Source organism: Zeugodacus cucurbitae, chromosome 2, assembly GCF_028554725.1.
Source record: "Zeugodacus cucurbitae isolate PBARC_wt_2022May chromosome 2, idZeuCucr1.2, whole genome shotgun sequence".
Classification (NCBI taxonomy): Eukaryota; Metazoa; Arthropoda; class Insecta; order Diptera; family Tephritidae; genus Zeugodacus; species Zeugodacus cucurbitae.
The window spans coordinates 65934533-65948241 of NC_071667.1; the positions used below are offsets into that span (position 1 = coordinate 65934533).

Sequence of the window (13709 nt, forward strand, 5' to 3'; positions counted from 1 at the left end):
AGTAAATAATATTGTAAATCATTGTAAGGCCTTAAACGTTAGTCGTTTGACCACGCAATAGCGCCTGGCTGTCAGTCAATTGAGTCAGCTTGCGGCTGGCAGTGGCAACGAGTTTTGCCGTTTTGGCGTTGATTTTCAGGCGGTCAATACCATGACTCTTGGCTAATTTTGATGTTGCAACCAAAAGCAGCGGGGAGTAATCAAAACGTTTTGAATTCAAAAAACAAAAGTTCGCTAAACCAGTCTAAATTGTTTGTAAATTGAGAATTTAGAAAAACTGTTGGGCTGTAAACGCGACATAAACGCTCGTACAATGATACACTATTAAACAATTACGAAAATAACTGCACTTTTATTAACGGCACTTAACACGAGCGTTAAAACGGTGCTTGAGACATTCGAATTTTGATTGGCCGTTATTTTTTTCTCTTAGTTAGGTAATATAATACTTTTGTTTTTTTTTTTTTAATTTTGGTAATAACGGTAATACAGAAGTTTTGAAATACTGTTATTGCTCACAAACTGGTGTGAACTGTGTTGCTATCTGTTGAAATTACGATGCGAATTTAATCAATAAGTGGTATTATTTGGTTACATAAATCAAGATTATGTATTATGTAAAAGGTTTAGTTTGACTTTCCGAAGATTAATTTATTATAGGTTAAGTCTATGTAATTTAATGCTTTAAGATTATTAACCCTTAAAAGCCTGATAACTCCAATTCACTTAAAATTTTGATTATTATTTTAGATTTTACAGGGTATTACTAAGAATTACGTCACTGTTGACAGTCAAAACTTTGAAGTCGTAGATAATTTCGTATACCTGGGAACCAGTATCAACAACACCAACAATTTCAGCCTCGAAATCCAGCGCAGAATTACTCTTGCCAACAGGTGCTACTTTGGACTGAGTAGGCAATTGAGAAGTAAAGTCCTCTCTCGACGAACCAAAATAAAACTCTACAAGTCGCTTATCATTCCCGTCCTGCTTTATGGTGCAGAAGCTTGGACGATGTCAACATCAGATGAGACGACACTAGGAGTTTTCGAGAGGAAAATTTTGCGCAAGATTTATGGTCCTCAGAACACTGGCAACTGCGAATACCGCAAACGATGGAACGATGAGCTGTATGAGTTATACGACGACATTAACATAGTTCAGCGAATAAAAAGACAGCGGCTACGCTGGCTAGGTCATGTTGTCCGAATGGACGAAAACACTCCAGCTCCAGCCGGCAGTGCCCGCCGGAGGAAGCCGAGGAAGGGGAAGGCCTCCACTCCGTTAGAGGGACTAGGTGGAGAGCGACCTAGTTACACTTGTTATCTCCAACTGGCGCCTGCGAGGGAAAGAGAGCCGCGCTATCATAGATTCGGCTATAACCGGCTAAGCGGTTCAATGCCAATCACGTACATACATACTAGGAATTACTTGGTGCTCATTAGAGATATACATTTTAATATATATGTTTTTTCAAAAATCCACATTTTATTGATATGTGGTCAACCTGCTCGAGCTACTAAAACCACTTCACTCGTCATTATTGATAGTCACTTGAATGTACAAAATTGTCCTTGAAATTATTATTTTTTTGATGCACTCTTACTCAGGCCAAATTTAAATGACTACAAAGCTCACACAAAAGTGGCGACTGAAATAAAAGTTAACGGATATCTCTAAGCAAAAGGTCACGTAATATAATATTTAAAAATGCATATTTATACATGAAATATTGGTTGGTTCCTGGAGGAACCGTCGAGCGTTTAAAGGTTAAGTTCAAAACATTTTTTGATTTTTTTCTAAAATTTTTAGACAAAACTTTCCAAGATATGGTATTTTCCTACTTTTTCTGATAGGTGGCAACTCTGTGTAAAATATATCTACATTTGAAACTTTCCGAAATATTTTTTTAAATTTCTTATATTATGCGCACAGTAATATATTTCTATATTTTATTTTTTCAGATACCTGGCAACTCTATGTCAATTTATATCCAAATTGAAGATTTCGTAAAATTTTTGTCAATGTTACTTCTTTGGATAGTTGGCAGCTCTGCTCCTAAAGGGTTCCTAAATACTTTCTGACAAGCTTTTTCAACATAGGAAATTTAGTGTTCAGTGTTTGACTGAGTGGGAACTCTATTAAAAAATATTCCAAATCAATAATTTCCAGTATAATTTTCATTTCATATCCATATTATATATTTTACACCTTGATTTGTTCGGAAATATCAATTTTGATTCCTCAGCAACCATATCTAGAACTCGGCAACTGATTTAAGGTTACATACTAAATTATGATCATAAAAGAGTTAAACATATTCTTTTGTACAAAGGTAAAAAATATCGGCCTAATAGTTTAAGAGATAGATAGATTAGTAGACCCCTGCAAAGCTTATCATTACAGGATTTCCTCGGTATTTATCAATTCTTATTGAACACCAGGCGGAACCTTGGTTTTTTATCAACTAAAGCTGCAATATACTGCTATGTAAAAGTTTTTTGTAAGATACATAAACATTGATTTCAAGGAAGGTCAAAAATAAGCTCAATTTGATATCACCTATACAAAAGATTCTCCTAAAGTTTTACTAAAAATATGTTATTTTGTATACTCCTCAAATAGATTGAAAACATTTTAGAAATATCACAAAGCTAAAAGTGTTGTTTATGACATTTTAATTTGCCCGTCATACAAAAATCATTCCATTATACCCAGTGACCTTCACTAAAGGGCACAATAAATCGCCACAAAAAATAATATTCCCCACCTGCAAAATAAATAGACAAATAAAGGCTAACTGACATTAGCGACTCACCTTTTTGTGATTCCACAGCGCGTTCACGCTTGGTTTGCCGCGACGAATATCCGATTGATCGATGACATCGTCATGCACCAGACTTGCCGAGTGGACCATTTCGGAGAAGAGCGCAATGAATCTTTGTTTGTTCAGTAAATTGCTAAAAAAAGTGGAAAATGAGAAATAAAATAATAAATAATACGCAAATAAAGCAACAAACATTTGTGAAGAGGAGCAAGGGAGAGAGAGACACGCGGCCAGCGAAATGAATGAAATAATTTCTGTTTAATTAGCACCGTTACGCTTAGGCCAAACTAAAAGCGAAATCGCACACAACAAACAAATTACATATAGATGCGCGCAAAGCACTGAATGGTGGCAAAAATATATTTGATTGTTGATTGATTGGCTTTGAGGCGACCGTGTAACCTTTCATGAACACCTTCAATCGATGCTATTTTAGCCGGATTTATTGGCCGTTGCGCATTTACGCAATGTTGCACACATTATATTTTCGCATACAACAACAACAACAAGCGTGAATGTTAACTAACAGCAAAGCAAATAAATGCTGACCATTAACAGCATTTCAGCATGAATTTTATGGCAGATCACTCATACGCCCCGTACGCCAAGCACAACGCAAGCTTATGAGGTTTTATGACGCGCGATTGCTGTGTTTGTGGGTGCTTATTAATATGATTTTGAAATTTCAAAAATACAAAACGCAATTGCGAAATATTAAAATAATGAATTGCAAAGCGCATTAAATGTGATTTTCATTGAAATAAATTGAAATTTCGCACATTTTTTATTTTATTTTTATGCAATTTAATTATTTGTTGTTGTTGCTTTTTCAACTGTTAATAACATTTTATTGTATTCTCAATGCAGCGAGTTTCTTAATTATGCTATACATTTAAACGCTCGAGCGCTTTTAATGATTTTAATTAACTGTATTTTTATTTCATTTGTTCCGCTCTACTATGCCACAAATCAACAACAACATACTAAGTCCGCACATAAAGCGCGCTTACCTTGATTCCTTATTCAAGTGGTAGTTAATCGCTCTGGCCATCAGCATGGTAACCATGGGCCGCAGCGCTTTGCCCTGGCCATCGAAGTAGTACGAGGCGATCTTGTCGAGCTCCGTTTGACTCGTGCCCTGCCGCAGGAGCTGCACAAAGAAATAACAACAACAGAAGGTGAGAGAAAATGTATAATAATAGAATGAAAAAATAAAATAATAAAAAATTAAAAAAAAAATATTCCATTAACCAAGCTAAGTTTTAATGTCAATTAAAAAATCTAATTTTGCATTTAGTTATAGTTGTTGGTGGCAACAAAAAATGCGTAATAAAAATTGTAGTTCCTAAATTTAAGCCACTGAATAATTCTCAAAATTTAATTTCAACTATTTACGTATGCTAAACTGCGCTTTCAAGGTGCTGCGCACACATATCAACATTCATACGCATGCGCATGATTTACTCATCCGTTTGAGGTTTAAATAACCGTTTTACCATATAGTAGCGCGAAAAAATTCCCACAACATCACATCGCATTCATCAAATCAGCAAGTTGAAAGAAATCAGTCATATAAATGCCGACAGCGTTTCATGTTGTCACTTTTATACGCTTAAGTATTGTCGCGTTTCAGCGGTTGCATGTGTGGAATTTTATCATATTTATCTTTTTATTTGCACAAACTAGCTTGCTCTTTTATGTGGCACACGCAACATACATTCAATACATTAAATTTAATTTAAAAAAATATATTTTCTACATTTAACCAAAGGATTTGACATTTGTAGCAACAACAGTACTTTGTGTTCATGACAAACGGGGTGTTCTGCTAGCTATGAGTAATGAAGACTATGTAGGTATTGGAGGTTATACTGATCATCAATTACTCGCTACTCAAAAACCTTCAAATCAGTGTGAATCATATCGTTATATATAAAATATTTTCTTCTATGAAATAAGACTTCTTAAGAGGGTGTCAAAATTTCAAAATTTTAAAACAGTTTTTATTGTCCTATTAAATAGTGCTATATGTTTAGAATATTATCCAAAAATATCAAATCAATCCGAGTAATATTCTAAGAGATATCCCTTTTGAAAGTTCTTCCCACCAGACCACGTCAGTATGAAGGAAAAATTTTAAACGTGTTTATCTCAAAACTTAAAATTTTTGTAAGTCGGTGGATACCATTTCTAGAAAAGTATGAAGCGATTTTGTTTAAATTTTGCACAAATCTTTGGAATAATAAGACCCACCGCAAGACCTTTGTTTTTGGACACGTCAGTTTTCACTTCACAGTTTTCAGTGAGTTTTCGGAATTTTTAAATAAAAATTTCACAAAATACCGTTTAAATATACATCTTTGATAAGCTAAGTTGATTAAACGAAATGATGATTGTATATGTTAAAAAAAATTTTTAATTTCCTTGTTTTTAGCCTCTGAAACCCACTTAACCCCTTAAGATAGATCAAAAAATCTAACATTTCCTAAAAAATAATATATAACAAATCTAATTAAATTCGCATTTTAGAGTTAATTTTTAGTCAAGATAAGTGTTAGTTAAGTTAAGTTTACGTTAAGTTGAGTTAAGTTTATGTTAAGTTAAGGTAAGTTAAATTTGTTCAACCTTCTTGAGTTAATTTTAAATACGTGAAGTCAGGTTAAGTTTATGTTAAGTTAAGTTTTGTTAAGTTAAGTTTACGTTAAGTTAAGTTTATTTTACGTTATGTTTATTGAGTTTCCATGGAATTTATGTCACGTTCTCAAATTTAAATTTTGGTTAGATCGATTTAATTCGTTTAGGGTCAAAGTTCAATTAACTTGCGTTCAGTTAAGTTAAGTGAATTATTTTTGTTTTTTTAACTCAAATTAAGTAAATTTTCTAGCGTTTAGTAAGAAATTGAAATAATTTTCTGTTGGTATAAATTATTTTTAAGTAGCTTAGTACGAATAACTTAGAATATCATAATTAAAAAAATAATTTGAAAAAAATATATATAATTGTTTTGCATGGTAAAGAATTGTTTATAAACAATTTTAATTTAAATTTTAACTAAGTGGTTTGCTATATAAATATGAGCATGCGGGGAAATCTCTCCTAATGAACACCTATATTAGACGTACTCTATTGAGTGGATATTTTTTATGTACCGCGATAAATTTTTAGAACAAATGAACCTCTCTTATGCGAAATCCTCTCTTGGGCGGACAAAAATCGCTCGGCAGAGAGTGTACGTCCAAGAGAGGTTTCACTGTACATACTATATGAGACCTTGGTAGACGTGTTTAGATTATTCGTCATTAATGATCTCTTAGTACCCACTGCATGTAAATAAGTCGTTAAAGTACTTTAAAAAGTAATGAAACATCTGCGTCCACAATTACTATGCTAAACCTCAAACTAATTTCCCCATTTCACAGCCAATTAGACGCCTCATCATTAGAATGAAATTACAATAAATCACTATATCCTGCTCTTACGCATATCTGATAGTGTGATTCATAAGTGCACTTACGTCTCTGACATCATCGTAGAAATATTTCAGATCGTCTTCGAGTATGATGTACGGATCGATTTGGATCTCGCGCACGGGACCAGCTGGCTGTTGCGTGTGCACCGAACTGTATTGGCGGCAATTTCTTGTTATTATTGTAGAATTTGTGCTTTTATTATTTATATTTGAGCTGCCTGTGGTTGTTGTGCTAGTGCTGCTGTTGCTGTTGGAAGCTGTGTTTGTGTGCTGAAAGAATAAAAATGCGAAAAATTAAATATTTAAAAATAAAAATATATAAATGTAGTTATAAATAGATGTGTGAATAATATGATTAGTGCTAAATAAATAATGCTGTTAACACATATGCCATGGGTGTTAAAAAGTGTTACTCAATTACTTTAATTTACCGCAAATGTGAAAAGGTTAAATAATTTCATTTGCTGCCGCCGAACTCAGCGGTATTGCGACAACAAAGGAATTAGCAACACACCAAGCCTGAAATTTGCGTTCACACACACATAACAACAACAACCAACAACAAAATTGCCGATTAAGAAATGACACATACAATTTGCGAAACCATAAAAAATCGGAAGATTTCGAAAAAGCAAAAACAAAAAATAACATTAAAGTACAGGGCTTCAGATTGCAGCGCTTGCGTGCTAAAGCGTGCCAAACTCATTGTTGTGCCGCAAAGCCGCGTTTTGTTGTTGCTTTCTAAGCATCACGTTTGAAGTTTGTGTCAGATTACACTGTACAAAAACAACAATAATAGCCAGTGCGGCAGCTAAGTGTTGACGAATTAGTAAAATTAGTTTGGCATAGCGAGATTAATAAGTGGAAAATTGCACCGCGCCACGCACTCACCTCCAACGCAAAAACCTATCCAACCATAGTACAAAAAGATAGATATCGCCTCAAAGGGCGCTGCGGTTAGCAATTTGACGCACATTCAATTTGCGGCGCATACACAAACACACACACACACTTAACGAGTGCAAAGCGCTACACCAAAGCGGAAAGTGTGGGACACCTGAAGGTAGGTGAACAAAGAAACCTTTGAGGAACGAAGATTCGTGTTGCCTATGTCGTTTAGCCAACTCAACACGAATTTTGCATATATATAAGTGTAAATAAACATAAATGTATTTGTTTGCCAGACACAGAACGGCCTTGAATCAAATTTGTGAATGGATTCGCCGTGTTTATGACGAAGAACTCAAACTTTACGATGCTAACGCGGTTAGAGTTGGATCAAAGGGTTAATAGTAAACGTAAGAATTGTGCCGCTATAATTTTAATGAATTTCAATATATAGATATTCAATTCAGTCAAGCAAATTTCATAATTTTCTCAAAAATTTAGTTCCACTATACTTAAAGCTGAATCAGGATTCAGCTGAAACTCATCTCAATAGATTTCAAAACAACAAACTTAACGAAAGATTAACGAACAGCAACCAACTTATCATGTATATGGAAAAAGTGGTTCCAGAGAGAATGTGGAATGAGAGAACGTCATAACCATTTTTTGAATAGATTGCACAGAAAACAATCGAAAGATCAGAAGCATAATATACAATCATTACAAGAGTCACCAATGATCGTTCTAGAATGGATAAGATTAATGAAGTAAAGAAAAAAATGTAGAATAGTGAAACACATTCGCAATAGTAAGAAACCAAAAAACATAAAAACATTTTATAATAAAATGTTTAAGACGGGAGAAATGAACCTCGCAAGACACATGGATTTTAATTTAAGGAGACCGCCCCCATTTTCGGTTTCAAAAAATCTATTTTGTTTAATTAACCTATAACCACTCAACAATGTTCGTCTAAAATTTCAAGTGAAAATTTCAAAAACTCTTGAAAATATAGCCGATTTATGGTGGAAGCGTAGGAAGGTTTTATACGCTAGAATTTGCTTCTCAAAACTTTAAATGCGTTTTTCTCGAAACAGTGTTTTTACGACTGGCGCATGAGGTTACACAAACCCTATTAATCCAATCGGTTCTAAATTTTAATACGTTATTCTATACATATATAGCTATGGTATGAACTAGTTTAAATCAAATCGGTGAAGATCTTCTTTACTTTTCAATTTGATTTGTGACCGAAAAAAAGACGATTTAAAAAAAAAAAAAAATTTCTAAGTTCAGCCATTTTGTTCATTTTTGTGCGAAATTAAGAAATTAAGGCCTAGAGTAATGGCCTAAAAAAGGTGATTTTTGGGAATTTTTATTAAAAAAAAATACTTATCAATTATTTCAAATTTTTAAGAATATATTTATACATGTTTCAAGAATATACTATATATATATATTTTTGAAGAAAAAAATTAAATATTTTTTAAGTTATAGTCGATCTCCAACGGCGCGGAGAAAAAATGTCCTTCACTGCTGCAGTGATTACGGTCTTCTCCGTGGATGAAATCTAAAAAACAAAATTCTCCTGAAACTAGATAATATTGTCTGTACAATGACCTACGATAAAAAAATCAAAAATTGCCAATATGCCGGCGTTTTAAAAAAAAAATAGTCGAATTTTACCCAAAATTTTGGTCGTTTTTGGCCTGCCAAAATTGGATTTTTTTATCAGATCAAAAATCGATAGGTCATTGTACGGAGAACTATATATAGATCATGTAAAAAAAAACCTCGATAGTGATCGGATCATTTGTTTTTGAGTAATCACTGCAGCAAATTCGGAAAATGCTGTTTCGAGAAAAACGCTTTTAAAGATAAAATGATCGTATTCACTGTTACCGAGCGGCTGCTCTTTAAATTGCTATAACTCAAAAACTATTTGAGATATCGATTTGATATGTTATTTTTAAAGGGGTAATCTACCGAAATAGGAAACAAAAAAAATGATTTTGAAATTTTAATATGTTATTTTTAAAGGTGTAATCTACCGAAATATGAAACAAAAAAAATGATTTTTTTTGAAATTTCACTCTAGGTGTGCCCCTTAATAATCCTAGTTCATACCAGAGCCAAACATGTACTCTTCCTAATCCCGTTGGAATTCTTGGTTTCAGATGTTCCAGTGAGCGGAAATCACATGCGGCGCCGAAAAGAAGGACTTTTGTTTGATTTTTTCTTCTTTTTTAAGCCTTCAAATAATTTATGTTCATTTGCCAGCCCATTGAAAATCGTCAAAATTTGAATTCGAAAATGAGATGCATTTCTAAAAAGTAGAGTTTCAGAAATATTGAATGATGATACGACACATTCTTGGTTCTTACGAAAAAAGCGAATAAAAAAGATAATCAACTTCACTTTAATAATAAAATTACTTAACTCTTCCACTAATATCTATCATAACATTTTCAAAACATTGCGAGGCATATTATAATTCCAAATATGAATTTATTTAATGCTCCACAATATCCTATTCATTCAGTGACAATAATTTTTTTGCTATTAAATTTTTTAATTGCACACAATCAATGCGGTCACATTTATATGGCAGCCACCTGCAATCGTTCAATATTTGCAGTCTATTTGTCTAACTGTGTGCCATTAAATGCAGCAATCAATATACAAATCGAATTACTTATGAACAAATGAAATGACGAAAACCAACAATACCAACAACAACAACAGCAACAACAAATAAGAGCAATGCAAATAGATTTGGTTTACAAAAACGGCGTCTGGGTCGATTGTGGTGTGCGGATTGCATGGTAACGACTTTATTTGCTCCCACATTGTTGATAGTTAATGTAGATGGTGTTGTTGTTATTGTTGTTGCTGTTGTTATTATACTCATTTGCAACAACTTGCATGGTGAGTTGTCAACAATTTGTTGTTATTGCCATTAGCGGCTTGTATGCATGTGTTTTAAGGTTATCACATATGCCTATGTGTTTATTTTCGCTTTGCTCATGTATGCACAGGTGTATGCGTTTCTGTGCATGTGTATGTGTGTGTGTGAGTACGTGCGCTTGTGCATGTGTTTATCACACTTTTTGAGCAACAAAAAAAAATATGTGATCACTTTGTAAGCATTCATCTATAAACCATTCAGGCTACCAATAGCTATTGGCAGAGTGTAGCAACACCAACAACAACAACAATAATACCAGATATTAGTAGCAGCAATTTCATGTATTTTCCATTAATCAAATGGTCAAATGATGCAAGCTTTACATTAACTATATTTGTTTTTTTTTTATTGTTTCTGTTATTATTTTTTTAACTGTTGTTGTTGTGTATTTCGTTATTCACATGGTAGTGGATGCATTCAAAAATTAGTCTATTTGTATTTGTTGTGTCAACAGCCGTAAAGCGCGTGCACGCATGCGCAGCAGCCCAAAGGCAGCCAACAAATATACATATGTACGCAATCGTTGTTAATAAAGACCATTTACATTAGCTATAACATTGGCAATATTAACAAATCAACAACAACAAGTTGGAAGTATAAAATGTACGATTACAGTAGCTGGCGATGATATGGCTTCCTTAAGTAAATATTTGTGCCTCTGATTCAAATTTGGTGGACTCACGCATACAAATCCAAAACATGTATAATATATATTGGGACATATGTAAATTCAAATGCGGGGCTCAATGTCAAACCTTTCCGAGAAAGTTCAATTTCGGGATTTTATATAATTTTTTCGGGATACCGAAAATTTTCGACACTTCATGTTTTAGCCATTTCGCTTAAATTAAATTTCGGGATTTATTATAGTTATTTTCGGGATCGCGAAAATTTCGGGATTTTCAGTCTAATATAATATAATATTTATTACTAAGAGATTTAAAAAGTTATATTAATTCCAAAACTACAAAATAGAGGTTTTTACTATTTGCTCTTCCACTTGTGTCTATGGCATTACTCAGTTTCATTACACGCGTGTACAAACTTACTTACACACACACACACACAAACACTCAGTGCGGCTTTTCATGTCGAGTCGCTAATCAAAAGGACCTTCATCACTGCGCGAAGAGATCACAGCTAGTTTAGTGAACTCAATTAGCTTTTCTATTGCGTTGCGGTGCGCATGCCAGCTAGCAGACAAATGCAAAATACACATATATTTATATACATATGTTTATAAACATTTGTATGTATGTGCCGCCGTATTACAAGTGTGCACAACAAATATTTAACTTTTAAATTTGGCAAGAGCAACATGATTAGTTGCACAAACTTAAAAGACCTCTAAATTCCATCAAAGATGCGAAAGAGCGCAGACAAACAAAGTCGTATATGAATAAATAAAGGTTTGATTTGCTGTTAGTAATTTCAGTACTTATTAATATTTTTTGATTGCTGGAATACTCAAGATTGATCTACAGAAATTGAATATACTAAAGGTTTTAAAATTACCAGCAAAATTTAATTAAACAAGTAAAGAAGGGCTAAGTTCGGGTGTAACCGAACATTTTATACTCTCGCAATTTATTTATTTAACTTTATTTATATTATATAATACACAATTTGACCCACATATTCGTTATATATATTATATAAAGTCCATTGAAAGTTGGAAACCCTAATATGAGGTTAGAAGCACTGAGGTCCTCATGTTCGATATATGGGGCCTTGAAAACCTATGGTCCGATTTCGGCGATTTTTAGAAATGGGCTGCCACAGTATAAATACAGTATTTGTGCAAAGTTTTGCACCGATATCTTCACTAGTGCTTACTTTATATATTGTAAAGTTAACGATTCAGATCATCTTCCAAGTTCTGGTGTATAGGAAGTAGGCGTGGTTGTGAAGCGATTTGGACAATTTTCACAACATATTATTGGAAGGTAAGTAAACTATTACAAACCAAGTTTCATTGAAATCGGTGGAGTAGTTCCTGAGATATGGTTTTTGACCCATAAGTGGGTGACGCCACGCCTATTTTCCATTTTGTAAAAAAATCTGAGTGCAGCTTCCATCTGCCATTTCTTATGTGAAATTTAGTGTTTCTGACGTTTTTCGTTAGTGAGTTAACCCTCTTTTAGTAATTTTCAACCTAACCTTTGTATGGGAGGTGGGCGTGGTTATTATCCGATTTCTTTCATTTTTGGACTGTATTAAGAAGTGGCTAAAAAAAACGACTGCAGAAAGTTTGGTTTATATAGCTTCATTGGTTTGCGAGATATATATAAATAACCGATTTGAGGGCGGGACCACACCCATTTCCCCAAAAAAGTTACATCCAAATATGTCCCTTCCTAGTGAGATCCTTTATTCCAAATTTTACTATTATAACTTTATTTATGGCTTAGTTATGACACTTTGTGTTTTTGGTTTTCGCCATTTTGTGGGCGTGGCAGTATACCGATTTTGCCCATTTTCGAAAGCAACCCTCTCACGGTCCCAAGGAATATGTGTTCCAAGTTTCATTAAGATATCTCAATTTTTACTCAAGTTACAGCTTGCACGGACGGACGGACGACAGACATCCGGATTTCTACTCCACTCGTCATCCTGATCATTTATATATATATAACCCCATATCTAACTCTTTTATTTCTTGGTGACACAAACAACCGTTATGTGAACAAACCTATGATACTCTGTGCAACAGGTTGCGAGAGTATAAAAAGGGAATTTTAAAAATTTAGATTGATTATTTTTAATAATTATTTTTTAATTCCAAGAAATTTCATTTCAGTGTTACTTAGCTTTCGAAAGCCCTTAAATGACCATTGACAAAAAATATGACCAGTTTGAATTTATTAGATATTCGCCTAAATGTAGGCAACATTCCAATACTAATTTACAAAATTTTGAACTCTAATTGTCGACTTTCAGGTTTTAATCGTCTTCATATGATTTTGAATGTTAAAAGATGTTTTTCATAAAAATAAATACACTGTGGTAATTTTATGACGAAGAGTGATCTATACTCCAACACTTTTTTTGTCAGTTGGAAGCTGGAGTTCATGTAACATGAATATCTAGAAAGTTTCTACTTTTTTGTTTAAGTTTATAAGTTTAAGAACATGGTAAGTCACTTCGCTCTTCTCTTATATTTCTCAATCACCTATATTCTCTTCGTGACACAGTTACAGTTAAGTTTCGAAAAGAGTAAAAAATCCCAACATCATTTAGCAGCAAACTGAAATTTCGCATATAACTGCACTTATGTTTTATATCACGCACCGACTTTTGTGTTTGGTTTCTTTGATTTCTTAATGACTCAGATGAAGCGGAAATGTGTAGTAAAAAATGTACCATCAAATGCATGAATCAACTGTGTGACAGTGACTCACAACTTAGAGATAAAGTAGCGGCCTAAATATTTATACAGAAGAAAGTGGTGAATGTTTGTTGGCAAGTAACATATATTTATGAAATTGATTACTTTGAGAAAATCGTTAATTGAGGTTATTTAAGTAATCATTTGTAATAAATGACTCTTTGAGTTT

The 13709-nt window shown here is 33.4% G+C and overlaps 1 protein-coding gene across 1 annotated transcript in view; it reads right to left on the reverse strand.

The window, feature by feature from the left end:
• Positions 1-13709, reverse strand: part of LOC105219049 (all trans-polyprenyl-diphosphate synthase PDSS1) — a 71890-nt gene that overhangs the window by 24860 nt on the left and 33321 nt on the right. The window contains exons 2-4 of the mRNA XM_054225641.1: positions 6342-6566; positions 3838-3977; positions 2819-2960 (exon numbers count right to left, since the gene is read on the reverse strand). Coding sequence (XP_054081616.1) covers positions 2819-2960; positions 3838-3977; positions 6342-6566 — 507 coding nt within the window. The remainder of the gene's footprint in view (positions 1-2818; positions 2961-3837; positions 3978-6341; positions 6567-13709) is intronic.